Source organism: Culex pipiens, chromosome 2 (genome assembly GCF_016801865.2).
Source record: "Culex pipiens pallens isolate TS chromosome 2, TS_CPP_V2, whole genome shotgun sequence".
NCBI lineage: Eukaryota > Metazoa > Arthropoda > Insecta > Diptera > Culicidae > Culex > Culex pipiens.
The window spans coordinates 206,501,611-206,525,534 of NC_068938.1; the positions used below are offsets into that span (position 1 = coordinate 206,501,611).

A 23,924-nucleotide genomic window follows, 5' to 3' on the forward strand; every position below is an offset into this window, starting at 1 on the left:
GAGAAATGAGAAATGAGAGATGAGAAATGAGAAATGAGAAATGAGAAATGAGAAATGAGAAATGAGAAATGAGAAATGAGAAATGAGAAATGAGAAATGAGAAATGAGAAATGAGAAATGAGAAATGAGAAATGAGAAATGAGAAATGAGAAATGAGAAATGAGAAATGAGAAATGAGAAATGAGAAATGAGAAATGAGAAATGAGAAATGAGAAATGAGAAATGAGAAATGAGAAATGAGAAATGAGAAATGAGAAATGAGAATTGAGAATTGAGAATTGAGAATTGAGAATTGAGAATTGAGAATTGAGAATTGAGAATTGAGAATTGAGAATTGAGAATTGAGAATTGAGAATTGAGAATTGAGAATAGAGAATTGAGAATTGAGAATTGAGAATTGAGAATTGAGAATTGAGAATTGAGAATAATAAATTGGAAATAACATGCATCAATAAAATAGAAAAACAATGAACCGATAAATGTTCATAAAATCTGCATAACTGGTTGTAATCACCTCTTATAAGCTGGCAATCAAATAAAGCCATAACCAAAAAAACAACGATCTTTTCAACATAATTTAAACCAACACACGCGCACCTTGCCCATAAATCTCACTGTTTATGGTTCGGCCCGGCTTGAAATTCCGAAAATGTAATCCCCGTGTGTGTACACACTTGTCACCGGCGAGAGCCAAAACCAATTCACTTTCTTCACCGCCGACGAGGTGGGGCCCATTTTCCGAGACAAAGTCACATTTCGGGGATTAAGGCCCGCGAAGAAGAAAACTTGTTTACGTTACGCCAACGTCCACGCAGACTGACCTTCAGTCCCGGCTGGACCTCGGCGGCGGAACGAGGAGAACCCCCTGAAAGAAGCCGGGCGTGACATAAATAAGAAATCATTTAACTAATCCAATCACAAACGTGTCAGAGGCAACAAAATATAAATTAATTTCATTAGCAATTCCACCTCTTCTGTTTTGTTGTGGTCTTCTTTTTTGATCGAGAGAAGGAGAGAAAGAGTGAGCTGACTTCACCCACGATTTCGGCGTTCTTTCTTTGAATGGACGTACATCATTTTGTTGCCTTGATTTTTTTTTAGCGAAGTTTCTGTTATGATTATTTCATATTATCAGTTTGGATCTGCACTATCGTTATTCGTGTTATTTGAACGAAATAAATATTTTTGATGACGATTTCTTGAACAGAAACAAAATCTTTCAACTGTTTAATGAAATTGAACTCAGAATCAAAACAAAAAAATGCTCGTTACTAATCCAAAAGGGACTAAGGCTTTATCGCTCCAGTAAGTCCTCGTTCCATCAGATCCGGCACCTCTGTCTGGGATCATTTCACGCACCACAACCCACGGCGGGTCCAATTCCGGACCTCCCCAAACTCCCCTCAAATTTGTACCGCGACAATAATAACAATCACCATAATCATAAACGGCACCCACCCAGCCATAATTCCAGTTTGTCCTGGGAAAAATCGTGGAAAAAGTGACCAAGAACAAACAAAAAAAAATTGCCTGACCGACCAGTGGCGAGTATCGAATTTACAGACAACATGGGGGGAGGGTCAATTTGAGGGGGTGAGCCCCCAAAAACCACCACCCACTTAATCTCATCCGGTGCTCACGCGCGGTTCAATCCGCGATTGATTCGACGGAAAATTCCGCAAAATAGCATCATCCGCTGCCACAATCAGGACAAGGATTTTTTGGCGAGGGAGGAGGAAATGTGCTTTCCACGAACCAAAAAAAGCTGGATAAAACGGTCGAATCAATGAATTCGTAATTGAGAGCGCGACAGATAAAAATAATAAATTTATATTAATTCGGATTTTCGGGCTGGCGTGCTTTTCGCGCTGGAATTAAATTGATATTACTTTTCATTTTTTTTATAAATAAATTCCAGGGAAAAGCAATTTTGGGAGGGTTGGCCTTGAAATTGTTTTTTGGCTTTTTTTTACCAAATTATTCACTTAGAGGTGCCATTCAGAACATTTTCATTATTTAAAACAATTATTTATTGAATCTCTCTAAAGAAAATTTCAAAATTATCTTTCATAAGAATTCAAGCTAAAAAAATGAATGAATTTGGTCTCAGAACAGTTCGTTACGTTTGAAGCGACTGTTAAGAGGGGACCCGTTTTTGAGTGACATTTAATTGTCCCAAATCAATCAACGAGAACCGAGCCTCGCCACCACAAAACGAGACCAACAGTCTTTTGTGGTAGGATCGTTCTGAGCGGGTATCGTAAAAGGGAGATTCCTCTTTCTAACAACGGCTGTGGCCTAAGAAGAAGCGGTGTCTGTGGGATGAGAAAATGGACCATTTCTCCGCGAGGAGACCCTGCATCTATCCATCACGTCTTATTAATTTTCAAATCTGATCAGCTGTATTTAGGCGAGTTAATATTGTTGCGCGATAGACTGGTCCAAGATGGTTTCTTATTTTGCGATTTTTCAAACATGTACAGGACAATCTCAATCCCAATCCCAACTTTCAACATCCAACTCCAACTTTCAACTTCCAACTTCCAACTCCCAACTTCCAATTTCCAATTTCCAACTTCCAACTTCCAACTTCCTACTTCCAACTTCCAACTTCCAACTTCCAACTTCCAATTACCAACTTCCAACTTCCAACTTCCAACTTCAAACTTCAAACTTCAAACTTCCATCTTCCAACTTCCAACTTCCAATTTCCAAATTCTAACTTCCAACTTCCAACTTCCAACTTCAAACTTCCATCTTCCAACTTCCAACTTCCAATTTCCAAATTCTAACTTACAACTTCCAACTTCCAACTTCAAACTTCCATCTTCCAACTTCCAACTTCCAACTTCCGAATTCCAACTTTCAACTTCTAACTCCAACATCCTACTTCCTTCTTCCAACATTCAACTTCCAATTTCCAACTTTCAACTTCCAACTTCCTTCTTCCAACTTCCTACTTCCAACTTCCAACTTTCAATTTCCAACTTTCAACTTTCAACTTCCAACTTCCAACTTCCAACTTCAAACTTCCATCTTCCAACTTCCAATTTCCAAATTCTAACTTCCAACTTCAAACTTCCATCTTCCAACTTCCAACTTCCAATTTCCAAATTCTAACTTCCAACTTCCAACTTCCAACTTCCAACTTCCAACTTCCAACTTCCAACTTCAAACTTCCATCTTCCAACTTCCAACTTCCGAATTCCAACTTTCAACTTCCAACTCCAACATCCTACTTCCTTCTTCCAACTTCCAACTTCCAACTTCCAACTTCCAACTTCAAACTTCCATCTTCCAACTTCCAACTTCCGAATTCCAACTTTCAACTTCCAACTCCAACATCCTACTTCCTTCTTCCAACTTTCAACTTCCAATTTCCAACTTTCAACTTCCTACTTCCAACTTCCTACTTCCAACTTCCAACTTCCAATTTCCAACTTTCAACTTCCAACTTCCAACTGTCAACTTCCAACATCCTTCTTCCTTCTTCCAACTTCCAATTTTCAACTTACAATTTCCAACATTCAACTTCCAACTTCCAACTTCCAACTTCCTACTTCTAACTTCCTACTTCCAACTTTCAACTTTCAACTTCCAACTTCCAACTTCCAACTCCCAACACCCAACTCCCAGCTTTAAACTCCTAACTCCAACTTCAATGTGAGAAACCTCTACTTGAAAAGAAATTCAGTTTCAAAAAATCATCTTCGAACCAACCTACCCCGCCAGTGAACCTCAACCGGCGTGGGGACCTGTTTCGGGATCGATACTGTAACCACACGCCGGAGCAGTGACGGACCCGTCACTCGACCAATTTGGTGTGCTTATGATTGCTGCTCAAAAAAAACTCGGGGCCCACTCGGAGGGATGAAGAGGGTCGTCGGAGACGCGCGCGCGCGCGTCGTATTTAAAGCTTCCAAGTGATCACGTAAAGTGTCAATCATTCGGGATTGCCGGTTTTGTCTGGGCTTAAATATTTTCTTCGTCTTAGCCTTTTTTTCTTCTTGCAACTTTTGAGTTATGAAGAATATGGCCTGTTGGGAAGAGGGAAGAAATTCTTCGGGACCAACGAGAAGAACGCAATTTGTTTTGTCTCCGTCTTTTTCCGAAGGGATCTAATCTGGAGGATTTCGTTAATCTTTTCCCTGGGCCAGTCTGGTAGACTGATTTGGGTTCGTTTGGCCAAGGTTAATTGGAATCAATTCATAATATTTTCGCAATACGCTGCAACTGCACTGAAATAGGATCATCAATAATGATGAGGTTCTGGGAACCTGTCTGGGCGGTAATTACTGCGGCACTGGGTACGGACGATTGGTAATGGTGGTGCTTTGGAATGCATGGGTGCAGTTGGATGAGGTATTCTTTTGAAGTTCTGCATGGGAAACGAGAAACTACAATGTTGGGAACTGAAATGAGCAGTTTATTGTTCTGTTAAAAACTACAAATGATCCTTTAACCTTGAAGATCTGATAAAACTATAATCTCAACGAAAAAAATTAATTTTGATGAGTTTTTGGAACGAGATTCAAAATGCATTATTGTATTTTTGTATTTTTGTATTTTTGTATTTTTGTATTTTTGTATTTTTGTATTTTTGTATTTTTGTATTTTTGTATTTTTGTATTTTTGTATTTTTGTATTTTTGTATTTTTGTATTTTTGTATTTTTGTATTTTTGTATTTTTGTATTTTTGTATTTTTGTATTTTTGTATTTTTGTATTTTTGTATTTTTGTATTTTTGTATTTTTGTATTTTTGTATTTTTGTATTTTTGTATTTTTGTATTTTTGTATTTTTGTATTTTTGTATTTTTGTATTTTTGTATTTTTGTATTTTTGTATTTTTGTATTTTATTATTTATTATTTTTTATTCCAGATATTCAAATCGAATTACATGAATTAAATACTCAACTTTCGATTCAATTTGCTCTACACTTGAAATCAATCACTTTAAAACTCTCCTCAACAACTGCTTCCCACTTTCCCAAGCTATTGACTGTTGCAGAACCGGAGTGGAAAAAGTACAAGTGCTAAACATTACAAACTGATTTACCCCACAATCCAACCTCGCTGTAAAAAATAGAAGGAAACAAAAGAGTACTTCAGGATAATTGCGACCGCGCGCGGATTCCTGGAAATAAATATCTACCCCACTGACATTAAGGGGAAGCAGCACGCAGCGGAAAAGCCAATAATCGCTATCGATTCCACTGGCACCAGGGATAAAAAGTAAGCAGTTTCACTTAAATAGAATTTTCCAACTTGTAATTGAGTTAATTAGTAAGCTCGGGAAAACTCAGCAGGATTTTCCACCCGTCACGACCTGTACTGAACTTAAAGTTGTGCGCTGTGGAAACGCAAATCTTAAAGACAAGAAGCCAAATTCCACCTTGAACACCTCCAGCTTCCCCCAGTTTTGCGGGGGTGTTGGCGTCGCGGCGCGTCATCTTCGCCCCCGGGTCTTCTTCCCAGTTCCTTTACAGTGTAACCCGGAGCCAGCAAACAAGTGACTGAGAGGGAGTTGGGTGGGAGTGACGAAGCAGCTCTGATCTCGTTAGTCGCAGCTACTACCGCAAGGGCGGCTAGGTTAGTTGTTGTTGTTGGTGCTGGAGTGGCGAGGTGATAGACAGTTTGCAAACAATGGGTTTTTCCGATGGTGCTGGAAAATCTCCACAACCTCACCCTCAACCGGTAGACACATTTTCGCGCGCGCCGTGCCGTCTCCCAAGGCCTTCGGTAGGTTAGTGGCCGGGAGCAAGTTGGAAAAGCAAATTTTCATCAAACTTTAATTAAATCGATATCATTACCGGTTTGATGGGTTCGGTTTTTGTGTTGGGTCGTGGTGAGGGTGGAGGAGGAATTGGGGGAAGGGTTGAGAAGTTTTCCTATAAAGGAGATTTTACTGTTCCAGGAATGGGAGGCTTTATTGGATATCGTCTCTTTTGTTTTAAATTGCGAAAAGCTTTTATGGAAATTCAATTTTATCCGCTCAGTGGTTTACTGAAAAAAAAAACCCAAAAAATAGATGAAAAAATCATGATGCTTCATGAAATTTAAAAGGATTATTTATTGAACTTTTTTTATCCGTAAGATTTTCAAGATAGATTCTCATTTTTTTTTTTCAAAAAACAAAACAAAGTTAAGAGCAAATCCTTGCTAAAACTTTGCTATTATTTTTATTGGTAAATGGATAATTATGTTTGTAAATATGGCATACCTAATCAAATATTGTTTTTTGCTATTCCGATGTGAAACAAGTAACTTTTCCTGCCTTTCTCTAATAATGAAACAGCCATATTTCCATTACTAAAGACAACAGTACTGAAAAGTTCGTTTTGCAATTCCGTATTGAAACTTAAAACTTTTTCTTTCAATTTCGAACGACGAACCGGTCTACTTTTCTCTACCAAAATAACAGAATAGAAAAGTAAAACTTTTCGATACATGGGCTGAAAAGTTATGCTTATTAACGGAATTGCAAGAAATTCTAAATGCAACTTGTTGAAAAACTTTTTCACCACTTCTCATTTTGTCCAACTCGGGGACTATTTTTTTTCTTGCAAACTTGTTGCATTAAACTATTATAATTCTACAAAGATTTTTTGTATGCTTAGTGATTTTTCGCGCTTAAAAATTGCAAATTTCACGAGGACCTTGATATCAAAACACCAAATTTCACGAAAATTTTACAGAACGTTAAAAAATCGATGCCGGTGTGCTCTCTTGTACTAAGCTTGCTGGTTTTATCAAAGATATTTTGACATTAGTACAATAGAGCAAACAGGCATCGAGATGTTAAACTGAAAAAGGGTTATTTACAGCAATCTCTATTCATGCTTAATTTAATATTTAGAAGAAAATGTAGGGCTAGGCATTTTCATTTATTGATTTTTTTTTGTGTTCCACTTGTATAGCTGACATTTTCTCTAATTCGCTTCTATTTTATCTATTTTACATATAATTTTGTAATTCCAATCATAACAAGGGTCAACAGTTTTGTCAAGCCAAAACGATTAAAATATTATGAATCTCCTGCGACATTTACCCCAGTAAAATATGTATAAAAAATCATTTAAAATCAAAAAGCTAAAACAATATAATCTTTAATGAAATTTTCGAAAAAAATCAAGATCAGATCGAAATACAAAAATTAGTAGATAAAATATTCAAAGAAAATTTAAAGATGTTCTGCAAATTTTTGGCAGAAAATCAACATAAATTATAAGTTCAATTGATTTTAAAGCTGAAGCTTTGTAGTTTAAACCATAAAACTGAGTAATCAAATACCGTATAATTAAAAGGGCTCTGAAACAAATCTTAAATATGTTAAAGCTGTCTGATTTCAAAGATAAAAAAAGATATTAGTAAGCATATTTCAATCTTCAATAAACCAAGTTAAAAATTTATGACTTCTTTTGAACTATATCTCTTGAAAAAATGGAAGACAAATTGTTAGTTCAGGGAACGAAAATAATAGAATTGAAGCTGAATTTCACGCAGTCCGTGAGAACGTGAAAATTCACTAACCATACTTATGTTAAATTAATCATACGAAGCAGAAAAAACACAAATACTATAATATTAGTATTTGGCTTCTAATATTGTTTGCGTTAAATTGTTTTATCAAGGTCACCCAATTCAAGTTTTTACTTTTATTTATTTTTTGGTGAAAAAAGTTTTACATTCGATATTTAGAGGAATATCGCTAAATGTTTATTATGATTTTTTTTAACAGAATATTATGATTTCGTCTATTTATTGGTATTTTAAAACAATTTCTATTTAAAATTACATTGAAAAAAAAATTATGCCTTAAGTTGAATTTACTTTATTATTTTTTTCAGATTAAAAAACCCTTTTCCCACTTTTGCTAGCTTCATTCAACACCGATTTTTTTTATTATTTCAATGTCAATAAAATATTTTCTAAGCTGTTTTTGTTTTGTTTAAGAATCTTCACTTTGAAATATTCATGAATAATTTGCCAGATGCTCTTAAAATCTTGTTAAAAAAATGGTAAATTTTTTTATTCGATTTGAATATTTTAGGAAGAAGTATTAATTTGTTTGGCAATTATATGACAATATCGAAAATTTGTAGACAAAACATAGAAAAAATGGTTTTATAAGTGTAGAGTAAAGAATGGCTTTTTTGTGATATTTTATTAAAACCAATCTTTTTATATATCTTAAGTTTTATTTAAATGTTTCTCTATTTTATTTTTTTTTTTGCATCAAAAGAGTGTTAATTTGAACTTTTATATGTTTCATAAATTTAAAAGATTCTCTATTTTTAACTTTATAATGGAAAGTGAAGTTTATGAAAAAACAGTGGTCTAAATCAAGTGTAAATTTGAGGCAGTTTTTAACTTAGTGGGTTTTGAAGAATTTCAGTAAAGCATACCTTTCTGAAATAGCAATAACTCAGCAAAAAAAGTAATTTACCTGCGTGTAAAAGGCCTGTGTGTAAAATCAAAGTTGCATTATTTAATGAAACTCAATGTAATATTACATCCAGTATTAAGTGAATTTTTTACAAAAAATATATGCATGGTTTAAATGCGATTTTTACATCAGATTTTTTTTTGCTTTGATTGGCACAAATAAACTTTTTTCAAAACTTTGAAATTAGTTTTCACATATTACATATTTCATTAGCAAACTCATCAACTATTTCAGAACGAATTCACAAAAATCATGTTTAAACTAAGACTTTCTTAAACCGCCAAAAAATCGCGACTGCCGAAGGGAATTTGTTTCAATGAAATTTAATTATTGATCATATTGAAAATTTTCTTGTTATAAAGCATGTATTGTAAAGAATAACCTACACTCACAGGAAACACATTTATCAAAATCTGTAATTATTGAGTGTAGAATACAGTTACATCCTGTTATGAATTTTTCAAACATTTCTGCTTGTCAAAAATCAACATCAACTTTCAAATATTGTATGAGTTTTATACTTGTTTTCGATTTTAAAGAAAAAATAAGCTATTTATGATTAGAATTCGTCATTGTTTTCAAAAAATTTCTCCCAAAGAATTCGTTACTTATTTTGTCATTTGTTAACTCTACAAAATTCAGAATCAGCTTTGAGCAAATTGTTTCTCAAATCTACCCTACCAAAACCAATTTGAACACATTGTGCATACTTTGTACATGCCATAAAGCGTTCCATCATTCCGCAGACACCAGCATTTGTTCCCCCCTCCACCAACACATATCTTCGACAATGTCGCGCGATTCGCGAGGTTTTTCCTCGCTCCATCATGTCGTGAAAAAAACAAGCTCAACTTTATCAGTCGTCCAATATGTTACAACAAGCGGAAATGGTTCGTCCCTTCCGCTCCATCCTTTCGTCTGTTAACCCATTTCTGGTGATATCACGCGTGTGCTTATCTAACCCTCCCTCGCGATTCCCGCGAACAAAGGCTCTCTGGCGTGTCCTTCCACGTGGCCGCGCTGTCTACGTGCTTTCGCATTTTTCTCACAATCATCCAGCGGCACCACCACCCCCTAAAGGGAGCAGGGATGATGGTTCGCTGAAGCAGCACGCCACCGCCGCCGCCGAGGAGAGCAACCACTTTACACATCGTATTAACATAAATGATTCATAATTTAATATAAGCGTCGAACGGTGGCCGCACGGTGAGCTGGGAAGGGGTTTCGTGTCGACTAAGGTGGTCAAAATTGTGTGAAAGTTGCAAAACTATAAAAATTACTACAAATCTATGAATACTTACAGACATTCATATGAATCTCTCTTCTGTAAAATCTTTCAGTAATTCTTCAAAAAATAGAAAATATCAGGAACCTTAATTTTGTCCACCCTCAACCCATCAACCACTTGGCACAGTGTGCCTCGCCAGGCAGTTTATGGTCGCCGAGTGCCACGTGAAGAGATCTGTTTCCACGCCAAGGAGGTCGCGGATGATAGCGATCCCAGCGCGTTTGTTTGCTCCGTGTGACCACCAACGCTGCCGAGCGGTTATGAGGATGACGTGTCAGGCGGAGTGTTTTCCCGCCGTCAAAACACACCCCATTGGCTCGGAAAGGGAGCGAGGATGTGGTCTAATCAGGACAGATAAGGGTTTGGGGAAGAGGAGGTGGCTAAAAGCGGAGCGAGAGATCATTAATTCTGGAACCGCACCGAATTTGGTTATACATACGTGATAGGAAAGAGTGGGTCATGAATTGAGCAGGGGGAAATTTGGGTAACGTGTTCTAATTTATTAGAATGGATCCACTTCAGTTAATTTGTGATGATCGATTAAGTTTGTTATCAGCATGATTCCGTATAGGTCCTACAAACTTTTCTACCTTTGTTTCGGTATTATTTTGTTTCACTAATAAATAACCTTTTAAACAGAATAAATATAAAATGATAGTTGAATCTTAAAAAAAAAAACCGAGATGATAATTTTAAACCCATTAATCTTTCATGATGATGCTAATAAAAATGAAATTTGATTGAAATTTGACGAAAATTAAGTAATGTCACCTTACAATTTCCTCGAAGAAATCTTTTTGGTTTCCTCGCCGAAAAAAATAAATAATCAGGAACAAATTCCTCAAATATTTCTCCTAGAAATATTTTTAAAATCATGTACACAAAAATGATGTGATAATCATTTTTTTCTTATTATAATGATTTGATCATAAGTAGAGTTGGTGAATTTTTCACGATATCGTGGACAACGTGAAATTCGTGAAAGTCCACATTTTCCGTGAATTCCCATTGAATTCAAGGATTTTTGGAAAAAAATAACAAATATTCGGTCCGCAACTTATGTTTTAAGAGTATATTTGATAAGTTATGCAAAAAATATAAATTTTCAATTCAATTCAATTGTGTTTTTATTAGAATTTGACAGTTCCTCTCCAGGATGTTACATTTGCAATTCAGAGATTTGGAGAACCTTTCAACTGAGATCATTTCATAAGCCTTTGCAAGGAGGGTACATATTTCTACGTTTAGATTTTGCTGGCTGGGTGCTCTTTTAGGGAAAATTTTTTTTGAGAAAAAACCCTAGAAAATATAAATTTAAAAAAAATAATGATAATAGTACAATCAATTCTAAACATTGTATTTACTTTATTTTACCATTTAAAATTGTGATGGCACTTTGGCTTCATCCATAAAGTACGTCACGCTAAAATCAGCCAAAATTTACCCCCCTCCCCCCCTTTGTCACGCTTTTCCTATACTTATAACACTCAGACCCCCCCTCCCCCCCTAGAGCGTGACATACTTTATGGATGATGCCTTTTAAGTATTTTTTTTTCTTCTAAATTATGAGTTTTGAAACCATAGATTCGAAATACACGTTGCACTCCGGGATTTTTAAAATTCTTTTTGGATATTTTGCATTTTATCACAGTAGCATTTAACTGTTAAAATGTATAAAACATTTTTGGATACGTTTTGCTTAAAATAAAATAAATGCTTGAAATTCGATATTTAGTTATCTTTGTATTAACATTGACAAAAACAAGTAAAATTTACTGAAATCAAATGCATTTTCCTGCATTTATTGTTACTTTCAGCACGATTGGGTTCGTTTGAAATCACTGTGAATATCCAGGAAATTTCCATGTACATAGTTCATAAAACTGTTTTTTAGCCATTTTTTTTCGTGATACTTTAAACTAGTGGTAGTGTTTAATGTGCTCGGTCAATTCTGTGTAAATACAGCTAGACTTTTTTTTTCTCAGTCCCGTGAAAATTTCACTTCATTTGATTTGATGGTCTTCGTGAAAACTGGAAATTTTCAGAGTTTTTTTTTAATTTTCGACTGGTAATTCCCATGAAAATAGCATTTTCTAGCTTGATAAACCACTGGATGATAAAGTTTGATAATTTTAATCTCTGGATAAATCGCACATATTTTAAAACATAGTTAAAACTGATTTTTTATAATGTTTAGCGATTTGCCACCTTTTACTAAGTTGATTAGATTAGATTAGATTATTTTGCTCATTTTGATTAGACTTAAAACACATAATTGGACAAGTTTCCTGAACAATTATTTGAAAGAATCTTATTAATAAATATGGAATTTTTAACATAATAAACTTTTAAAAAAGATTTTTCAGATATTTCACGATGCAATATTTCGGAAGCTTAAAATTTTTTGTATAATACATAGCCTTTGCAAGTAGCGATGACTATTGTTTCTTCTAAAGGATGCCCAGATTGATTTTTTGGCTTTGGCTGAGCGAATTGTGCCAGATTTGCTCCATTTAGTGAAAGTTGTAAAGTTTTATTAAGTTTTAGTCGAGCAAGCAAACCCCGAAGGAAGCTCTCGACATTGTATCACATTTCTATGGAATTTGGCTCACTCTTTATTTTCTAATATAAAATTCTCATATCAGAATTTATTTTTTTATTCTTCGAGAGTTTTTCAGCCGGTGGCTGGTTGAACTTCATATCAGAATTGAATTTGAATACTTTACTGATAAATGCTGGGTTTATCTTAACTTTCTAAGATTTTTGATAAGTTTATCAAACTTTATAAAATTGTTGAGAAAAAATATAGATTATATGTTCTGATGTTCTGATAAATAACCTTATACAATGTATTTTATTAGAATTTTTATTCCAATAATGTTTAATAAAATTAATCTTACAAAGATGTTATTTTATTGATAGCCATAGATTTCGTAAATTTTCAACTATATTTTTACATTTCCAGGCTTGTATACTACAAAGATGTTTTAGATCATTAGAAAAAAATCATTAAAAAAATAATCAATACAATAATCAAATTAAGTTATAATTCCAGAGTTGTTATTAAAGGACCTCTAAACTATTGTTTTCATATGTTTATAGGCCCTAATAAAAAAAAACTCTGGAATTGAAGATGTGGAAAAATGTTTTTATTTTGTGATTTTTATCCAGGTTAAAAACATATAAAATAAATTCAAAAGCGTTGATTTGAAAATTAATTAAAGCAATCCTGCATAAGATTGGTAAAAAAAATCAAACAATCAATACATTATTCTATCAAAGCTGTCGACACAATAAGTGTTTACATTGATTTGTGAATCTAGGATTTAAACCTAAAATTTAAAAAAATCAAGATGATCAAAAATACAATGATGAAGTTAACCTTTAAATCTCTAAAAAAGATTAATCTTGGGAATTATGCCATTTGTTAAAGCTAAACCGAAAAAATCCCTTCGAAAGCTAAAGTTATCTTCAATATATCATTGATGTTGTTTCAATTTTTAGCGTAATCAACAATGTCAAAAATTTAGAACAATGTCAAAAAGGGTCTCATTTTTGTTCATATTTTGGAAATTAGGCTTGAATTTAGAAGTTTATTTATTTGTTTGCCAATACAATTAGATGCTTGAAGCATCAATCAACATCTTCCACATTTATTAAGAAATTGGTTCTACTAAAAATTTCTATGCATAAAGCATGAAATTGAGAAATTTATTCAAATCGTCCAAATAATCCGAAAATGAAGTCTGTTTTCAACTACGAAATAGTTTTTATGTAGAAAATCATAAAACCAGATAGTTAGCCTTTAAACCATTCAAAATTGATTGAAAACCTTTGAAAAAAAAATGCATAAAAAATAAAATAACAAGCCATAATGCAAAATTTGAATGAAAAAAGTGTTCTAAAATGCAATTTACACTACTTCAGTTGTTTTTACATCATGAGTTTAAAAAAAATAAGATTTGAGGGAAACAAAATTATAGCGAAAACACATATTTTTCCGGTACTGTACATCGAAAATTTTGAAAAGTTCAAAAGATTTTTGAATAAGCACAAACATGCTAAAAATGATTCTAAACGCAGGGAAATGCATTTTAAATTGATTTAGGCTGATTGCACTTCAATGGAAATTTTTAAGTTTTTTTATTACATTTTTAAATTGCCCCCTGATTTTTCGAGCCATTTTTAAGTGGGGGGAGGGGGGTGACAAAGTTTTTTTTATATTTGTACCACCCCAGAAAGGTTTAAATGCATTGTAAGAAATAAAAAAAATCAAAACGTTGATCCATTTCGTTGAAGTCAAAAGGCAATGATTTGACTCCTGTTCTATTATTTTTATCACATTTCTCAGAACTATAATCAAACCAATATCATTATCTTAATGCAACCATCCCACTGAGTATCAACCATCCACTGCGATAACTGGCCCCTGACATCCAGCAATCACTTTCCTCGAAGCACGTGAATAGCTCCATTATTCTCGATTGCATTGCTTATTCCCTCACTTCGAAACAACATCCTCCACAACAATCCCACCAAACAAACCCAAAATAAAAACACCTCAAAGCCCGTTGCCATTTCCTCGAATTATCAATCCTCTTTGAACGAACAAAAAAATGGGGAAAAAATACACCAGCATAATTCAACACAACATCTCGTTATCGAAGCCCGAATCGTTCGGTCCTCATCGCGCTTGAGCTATGAATAATCCAATTTCAATTTTCGAGAAGACAGTGCCGGTCGCCGCCGCCGCCCTCGGGTAAGAAGCGTACTTATCTCGATTGGGGGAAATCATCCCCCAATCGAAGCTGGCACAAAAATTGGTTGCGGGGGAAAAACAATATTCTTATTTCATCCACCCTCACGCACACTCCAGAGTTCAGCAGTCGAAAATCAATACTTGATCCCCAGCTCGGTTGAGGGGGGCTGGCTCGAATTGCCCTGCAGCTCATCAATCCCGAAGCCTTGCTTGAACTTCAAGCTCGAACAAGTGTCCGGCTTCATTTTCTTGCATAATTAAACTTGAATGAGTTTCACTACCGAAAAAGAAAAACTATGTACTCTTGTACAGCTTCCACACAGAAGTCTAGCGCCCAATGATTGTGGCCCATAAATTTCAACCAAACTTTTTCTTTCGATCCCTTTTTTCCAGAACCCAGCCCGAACCAGCAGTAATTAAAACTGGCAGCCCGAAGGACCCCCAACCCAGCAGTGGTCTCGTGCAACGAGTAGCAGACACTGCGGAGTTCACAGGACGGGACGACGTTCCAGGAGTGAAGGCCGGAGGGCCAATGCAGTAAAAATAAAAATTTTGGCTCGAAACAAAACGGTTGGAACGTCGCAGGATTAAACGATTTTCGAAAGGGGTTTGAAGAAAAAAAAAGTGTCTGTGAATGTGTGTGTGAAAAAGTGAGACAAAAACGGCGAAATAGTGGTGCAGTGCAACAGAAACTACAGAAACTCGATGCAGAGCATAAATGAAAATTAAGTGTAGTTCTGTGACGAGCAGACAGTGCCGACTTCGTCCTGCAGCACAGCTTGCAAACTGAAGGCAAAGTTCTAAAACGCCCTGCCCGAGTACGAAAAATCGCGCCGTGTAGAGTTTCGAGCTCACCAATACAGGCGAGCGCGCGCGCTCGTGCCGTGGAGACTTTCGTTCGTGCTCTCCACACGCTGTCCTGCGAGCTTCGGCTCGGTTCGGGTCGCACGCACACAGTCGAAAGCGGAGTTCGGGTGCAGCTCAAACAGCGAAGCCGATATATACGAGTGGGCTCGCGCGGCACCCTAGTTTAGTACAACTTTAGACGTTCGCGAAGGCAGACGTGTACGCGCAAGAAACTTGAACGCGCGCGATCGTTTTCGAACAAGTAGCCAAGAAAGAGAGGATAATAATTACGCGTTCAGAACGAACTCATAAATCGTGAAATCGGAAACCGACCCAAAAGGACTGCAAGAATTAAGTGCTGGGTTTGTGGAAAGGAAAAACGAGCCAAGAGTGAAGTTACTACGAGATTGGCGAAGATGAGATATTACATGACATAACAGCGAGCTGTTGGATGTTTCGCGCCAGTGTTCTTTAATTTGTTGTGAAAAGAAGAAGTGTGTGTGTGTGAGTGTTCCTCGACAAGCGCCTGAAAAATGGAATGAATTTATCTTAAATGATTGAAGCAGCCGATAGAAGCGAAGAACAAGTGGTTCAATTTCAAGCGCGTCGTACGGGACGAAGACCACGGTGGAAGTCACCGCGTGAAGATAGAGTTTATGAAAGCTGAAAAATGAGTCTAATTACGCGAAAGACCGAGCTGGTGGCGCTGCCGGCGTTGCTGCTGGTGCTGCTGCTCTCGGTTCAGGTCAACTACAGCCTGCAGTACGACTCGGCCGAGGCACGGTACTTCCCGTCCAACCCGGCCGTGCTGGACACCGCAAATCTGCGGTACGATGCCCCGGACGACTGCAAGTACCGGGTCACGCCGGACGACGAGGTCGATCTGGTGTGCAATCTACGCACCGTCAACAGTGAATTCGACAACACGAACTTTAGTGTGATTCCCTCGGAACACACCGCCTCGCTGACCATCATGTGCAACGAGGCCATCATGGCCCGCAGCAAGCTGCAGCCCAAATCGTTTGCCCATCTGATGCGCCTCAAGGCACTCTCACTCGAGTACTGCAAGATTGGCAAGTTTGGCAACGATGTCCTGTCCGGGCTCAGCGATCTGCGGAACTTTACCCTCCGCACGCACAACATCAACTGGCCCGAGCTGAACCTGGAAATCGATCCGGAAGTGTTTGTGCACAGCAAAAACCTCGAGCAGCTCGACCTCAGCATGAACAACATCTGGTCCCTGCCAGACCACCTGTTCTGCACGCTGAACAACCTCCGGTCGCTGAACATCAGCTCGAACCGCCTGCAGGACGTCAACGACTTGGGCTTCCGAGAGAAACCAATCGTCAAGGACGAGGCCACAACCCACAACGGAACCGCCCACATCTGCAACCTCGACCTGGAGGACCTGGACGTGTCCAAGAACCACTTCGTCCTCCTACCAGCCAGTGGATTCGGCATGCTGAAACGCCTCAAGCTGCTCAAAATCCACGACAACGAGATCTCCATGGTCGGCGACAAGGCCCTCAACGGCCTCAAAGAGCTCCAAATCCTGGACCTCAGCTCCAACAAGATCGTCGCCCTCCCGACCGACCTCTTCAAGGACCCCGCCCAATCAATCCAGGAGATCTACCTCCAAAACAACTCCATCAGCGTCCTCTCCCCGGGACTCTTCTCCAAGCTCGAGCAACTCCAGGCCCTGGACCTGTCCCAGAACCAGCTGACCTCCGCCTGGGTCAACCGCGAGACCTTCTCCGGCCTCATCCGCCTCGTCCTCCTCAACCTGGAAAAGAACAAAATCACCAAACTCGAGTCGGAAATCTTCTCCGACCTGTACACCCTCCAAATCCTCAACCTGCGCCACAACCAGCTGGAAATCATCGCCGCCGACACGTTCTCCCCGATGAACAACCTCCACACCCTGCTCCTCTCCCACAACAAAATCAAGTACCTCGACGCGTACTCGCTGAACGGCCTGTACGCCCTGTCGCTCCTCTCGCTGGACAACAACGACCTCAAGGGTGTCCACCCGGAGGCGTTCCGCAACTGCAGCTCGCTGCAGGACCTCAACCTGAACGGCAACGAGCTGACGCAGGTCCCCCTCGCACTGAAAGATATGCGACTGCTGCGAACGGTGGATCTCGGCGAGAATTCAATCACCGTGATTGAGGAGCCCGGCTTCCGCGGGATGAACAACCTGTACGGACTGCGGTTGATTAGCAACAACATCGAGAACATTACGCGAAAGGCGTTCAAGGATCTACCGAGCTTGCAAATTTTGAACTTGGCGAGAAACAAGATTCAGTTCATCGAGAAGGGCGCGTTTGAGCCGGCGTTCAGCGTGCAGGCCATCCGGTTGGACGGCAATTTGCTGACCGACATTGAGGGGCTGTTTGGGGCGATGCCGAACTTGGTGTGGCTGAACATGTCGGACAACCGGCTGAGTGAGTTTGATTACTCGCAGATTCCGGTGCACCTGCAGTGGTTGGATTTGCACAAGAACGAACTGACGACGCTCGGGAATCGCTTGGGGTTGGACAATCAGCTGTACCTGCAGACGCTGGACGCAAGCTTCAACCGGTTGACGAAGGTGACGCCCACGAGCATCCCGAACAGCATCGAGTTTCTGTTTCTGAACGATAACCAGATTTCGCACGTGGAGCCGCACTGCTTCATCCACAAGACGAACCTGACGCGGGTCGATCTGTACGCGAATCAGCTGATCGGGCTGGACATTAAGGCGCTGCGGTTGCAGCCGGTTCCGGAGGACAAGCAGCTGCCGGAGTTTTACATTGGGGGGAATCCGTTCGTGTGTGATTGCACCATCGATTGGCTGCAGAAGATTAACCACGTGACTTCGAGGCAGTATCCGACGATTAACGACATCGAGACGGTGTACTGCAAGTTGATGTACGATCGGGAGCGGGCGTTCATCTCGCTGATTGAGGCCGAACCGAAGCACTTTTTGTGCAGCTATACGACGCACTGTTTCGCGCTGTGCCATTGTTGTGAGTTTGACGCGTGTGATTGTGAGATGACGTGTCCGAACAAGTGCTCGTGCTATCATGACAATAGTTGGTCGACGAACATTGTGGAGTGCTCGGCCGCGGACTATACGGACATTCCGAACAATATCCCGATGGATACGACCGAGGTGTACATTGACGGGAATAATCTGGTGGAACTGTCGGGGCACAGTTTTATCGGCAGGAAGAATTTGAAGGCGTTGTACGCGAACCACTCGAACATTGAGATAATTTACAACACGACGTTTATTGGACTGAGAAGGTTGACGGTGTTGCATCTGGAGCACAACAACATTCAGAAACTGTACGGGAATGAGTTTAGTGCGTTGGAAAGTTTGCGTGAGTTGTACCTGCAGGGTAACAAGATCTCGTACATTGAAGACCACACGTTTTCGGAACTGAGGAAGTTGGAAGTGTTGCGTTTGGACGGGAATCGTATTAGTAGCTTTGAAGTGTGGCAGCTGGCGTCGAACCCTTATCTGGTGGAGATTACTCTGGCGAACAATATGTGGACCTGTGATTGTATGTTTTTGAACAAGTTGCGGGTGTATCTGCAGTCAAACCAGGAGAAGATAGTGGACGCTAGTGAGATTGGTTGCATCTACAACAACTCGACCAGTATTCTGAAGGAGAAGAACGGAACCAAGTGTACGTTCCGGGGTGAGGGAATGAGTTCGATCGTGCACACGCAAGAGATTGAAGATATGTTGCCGCTGTTGTTGGTGGCGACCTGTGCGTTTGTTGGGTTCTTTGGGCTGATCTTCGGCATGTTCTGCTACCGGAAGGAGCTGAAGGTGTGGGCTCACAGCAGCTGTTTCGGTTCGTTGTGCTACAAGAGTGGTACGTTCGTGAACGAGTTTGACAAGGATCGGCTGTACGACGCGTACATCATCAACTCGCTGCAGGACGAGCACTTTGTGAACCAGGTGCTGGCCTCGACGCTGGAGAACGACATTGGGTTCCGGTTGTGTATGCACTACCGTGACTTTAACATCAACACGTACATCGCTGATACGATTGTGGAGGCGGTGGAGAGTTCCAAGCGAGCGATTCTGGTGCTGTCGAAGAACTTCTTGTACAACGAGTGGACGCGATTTGAGTTCAAGGGTGCGATCCATGAGGTGCTAAAGCGACGCAGGAAGTTGGTCATCATCCTGTACGGAGATCTTCCGCAGCGCGACCTGGACGCCGATATGCGGTTGTACCTGCGAACCAACACCTGCATCGAGTGGGACGACAAGAAGTTCTGGCAGAAGCTGCGGATCGCGTTGCCGCACGTCAAGAAGAGCAACTGCTTGAACAAGCGTTCGGCGATCAACATCTACGCAACGGCCAACGAGTACAACACTGCGGCGGGACGACCCCGGTTGGTGGGCCCCGGCAACGCCGGAACGCTTCCAGCCCCGGGCCACGCCCGGCACGAGAGCCACAGCTACGCCACCATCGGCGGAAACTGTCCGAGAAACTGTGATAACTATGATACGGTTAGTAATTGTAAATATAACACGACCCAGCACGAGCGCCGGCTGAACGACTTCAGCCGGAAGGCGGCCGATCGGCAGCACGAGTACGCGGTTCCTTCCAACTGTTTGCTGGACACGACGCACGAGACGTACAACACCAGCTGCGAGCGGATCGCCGGCAACGAGACGTTCGAGTGCACCAGCAGCAGCAAGTACTCGACGTCCTCGCGGGGTTCGAGCGAGTGTTCGCACTCGATCAACGGGTTCCATCAGCAGCAGCAGCAGACGGCCCCGAACGTCCTGTCTACCAACTTTATGGTCGGCGGCAAGGCCGGCGCCGTTGGTGGCGATCCCGCGGGCTTCAACACCACTACCAGTGCTTCTAACAATTTGAATAGTAATAGTAGTTACAACAATAGCAGTAGAAAGCCGAACAACTGCCCCGTGGTGGTGGACGGCGTCGGCAAAGGTGATAGGCCCTCCGTGGGCACCATGGGCGGCGACAAGAACAATTTCAATGATAGAAGACTGCCACAGGCCATGTGGGCATAACGATTACTTAAGTACAGGTTAGTTAATTATTTTTATCGTTGAATCGCGCATTAAGCCAAGCGCGCTCGCACTCACACACAAACGCTTCACCAACTGTCAGCTGTCACTTTCACACACAGAGAACAATAGCAACGACTTTTCTCTCTCTCTCTTTGCGCAACGCTTAAGCTCTTTCTCTCACCACAGTACACGCTCTCAAAACTCACTCGAAACCGCAAAAAAAAAAAAAAACAATAGGAGAGAAGCGTGAGTTGTCACTCAGCTCACGCAGTGCCTTTAGAACCAAATTAAAAAACAAAGAAATGTCACATGTAAAAAAAAACACAGAGAATGCTTCCACCACACACACACCACCCCCCAAGTTTAGAGAGCAGGAAAAGAAGATTAACAGTTACGACCGCTTAGTTGGGACGGTGAAATATGACATTCTAAAGTGCAGGGTCGCTCTCTCTCGCTCTCACAGGGGGATCAAAAAGTAAAAAATCTCACACAAATACAGAAAAATGCGTTCCCATGGTGAGGGTGATGGACTCTCGCAGAGGGAAGGCAAAGAATTCTAGTCACACACAAAAGAAGGTCTACACAGTGGAGACGAAACGAAGCGAAGGAACTAATTCTAATCTCTTCAGAATCAATCTTCCATTACGGACTCGATGATTGAAAGCAGTTTCTTTTTTGTTCCAAATCACACTCGCACACTCACACACGTGAATCAAGCTTTGAAAAGAAGAATTGAATTCAAGAATGGAGAAAAGGTAATCTGATTTTTCACGCTTAAGCTCAGGCTCGATTTTAATCGCTGAAAATAGATAGATTGAAAAATCTCTGCGCAGGTTGGACCACCCTATTCTTCCCTCCGCTAGATCCAAGTTGGCTAATAGATTAAGAGCTGAGGCTTAAATTTCCCAACCAAAACGCGATTAATGGGGGCCAATTTGGCCTCTTCCTGCGTGGATTTTACCCCACTTTGCCCACGTGTGCAACGCTTTTTCAGAACATCGCAATTCTTGGGAAGAAGTTCTTTTCTTTTCGAACAAAATAAGCCTCATCCTGTTGCTTGTAAAGTCTTTCGCGTTTTTTCTTCTTATTTCATCCGCTTCGTTTCGAACCACGAAACCGAGCTGAATGAAACGAAAAAGCCTTGTGTTAAGTGATTTGGTATGGAAATTTAATTGAAAACAAATGAGAGAAAAGAGAGGTGAAATATTTTAATTTCGTTACACGTGCAGAACAGAACACACGCAAGCAAGAGAGAGAATAACAAATTTGAGCAAAACACTGAAATAAAAAAAAACACGTTAAAACATGAGCACCGAAATAAAGAAGCAAATTAATGCAGCAAAGTAGAAAAAAAATACCCTCTAAAACAAAAGTCGTAAATTGGTGCAGCCACACCGGAACTGAATTGATTTACATCACTCTTTTTTTCCCTCCGTGAACCGTGAAATAATCCAGCTACACTGAAACAAATTGGTTGATCGTTTCCAAAAAACCCTTTCTTTTTTTGACGTTCCGTTGAATTAATCAGCAAAACAAGTGCAGTTGGAGCGCATTGGCTAATTGAAACACACTCACACCTACAAACAAAAAAACACACGAAAAGTTCCTCCATATTGGTGGAAGGTTAGGTTTCCTATTAAAAGAAGAAAAAAAAAACAAGAAAAACACAAAAAAAATACACAAAATACGCTAAGAGTTCGAAACGAATCGAAAGAAATGTACAATTTTGTTGCGTTAGTTTTTATTACCTCATTAAAGACACGAAGATAAGTGGCCAGCAAGTTGATTGAATAAACCTTAAAAGAGTCTTACGAATCTGTAAATATAGCAAACTTTTTAAACAATTCAGCAAAAAAAAAAAACACAAACCACACACTTCTAGTACACAGTATCAAATTATGTAAATATAACGAAAGCAAGAATTTACGACTTAACTGCTAGCGAAAAAAAAACAACTACAAAACAGTAAACTACCAAACACTCACTCACACACACCAGTAACACACATTTGACTACTACTTACTACAAAGAAGGATACCAACTAAGCAAAAACCCACACTCACACACAGAAGATTACAAAAAAGTGAACAAAATTACTCGCGCTCCATTAAAAATTGAGTTTAAGAAGTCTTAGAAGTGGTGAAACAAAACCCGAGAGTATTTGTTAAAATAGTCAGCATTTAAAAAGTAAGCAAGCAAAACAAAACAAACCTGTAAATACTCTGAAAAGAAGTTATGGAAAACCTAGCAGTTGAGAGAAAATTGAAAAAAGCGCCGCAGATGAATTGTAATTATTTTAGAAGTTAAGCCATCGGGTGCGTGCCAGTGAAAGGGAAAGAAGGAGAAGAAGCGAAAGGGTAAACACAAATAGTCACCAAGCAAATTACTAAATTAATAAATAATAAAACAACACACACACAAAACAACTGAAAAATACAAAAGAATTTTAAGAAAGTATATGAGAGACAAAACTCGAAACAAATTACGACAAAATAAAAAGCTATAATTTATTTATGAAAAATTGAAAATCTTACCTGTTTGATTGTCTGTCTTTCAGAAAACTTCCGAAATAATCCTGTCTCATTTGTCTACACTGATTTTGGTGGTTGATGGAGAATGTGTCTGCCTGTTGGTCTTCCACTTCGGTTTGATTGTCCACTTTGCCTGGAATTTCTCTTCAACCATTTGGTTAACGTAAGTATTTTTGTAAGTTAAATGATATTAAATAACATTCAATGAATAAGGAAAGAATTTAAAAAAATAACAGGATTAAAAAACAGATTCAAATTCTTTTTCTTTCAATAAAAAAACATTTAATGTTTTTAAACCTATTGTTCAACTTATTCAGTTGTTGTTAATAAACAAACTTAATGAAGTTCATTATAGTAAAGCAGATATTATAAACTTGATTTTCATTAAATTTTGAAATTTGTTCTAAAATATGAAATATGGAAAATTATCTTTATTTTCAGATTTTTTCGATAGTTTAGCTTGAAATTATTTTAATTGTTTTAAAATAGCAAAAATCGAACCAATAGTATCTAAAATACAGTTAAATGAATTACAGGCTTATAATGTGAATTATAGATAAACTCATATTCATCGATTCGAATTCTTTGTGAAGCATTATCTTATAAATTTATTGTCCAATTTTCAATGTTTTACCCAGATTTTTTGAAAGAATTTTTTCAGCTTTACAATTAATTTTATTTTTTATTTAAACTCAATATACCTTTAAAAATCGAAAATTTTTACTCAAAAGTAGCTTTAACAAGAAAAATGTATATTTTATCAAAAAAAAAAAAATATAGCTTTTTTCCAGTTGCTTTACAAAATATATTTAAAATAATTTCTGTCCAGATTTTCCGACATTTTCCAAAAAAACTCTATCTTTTCAAAAAATCATCTTTCCTAAACAAGATTTAGTACCATCTCGCACTATGGCACAACATATTTCAAAATATCGAATAATTTAGAAATTTTTTAAGAAAAATAATATATTTAGGGATTGAACATTTGAAATTCAAGTAATAAAAAATTGA

The 23,924-nt window shown here is 38.7% G+C and overlaps 1 protein-coding gene across 1 annotated transcript in view; it reads left to right on the forward strand.

The window, feature by feature from the left end:
* The window catches only part of LOC120426242 (toll-like receptor 6), a 162,814-nt gene extending 140,170 nt beyond the window's left edge, over positions 1–22,644 (forward strand). The window contains exon 4 of the mRNA XM_039590979.2: positions 14,889–22,644. Coding sequence (XP_039446913.1) covers positions 16,012–20,382 — 4,371 coding nt within the window. The 5' untranslated portion in view covers positions 14,889–16,011 and the 3' untranslated portion in view covers positions 20,383–22,644. The remainder of the gene's footprint in view (positions 1–14,888) is intronic.
* The last annotated feature ends 1,280 nt before the right edge of the window (positions 22,645–23,924 follow it).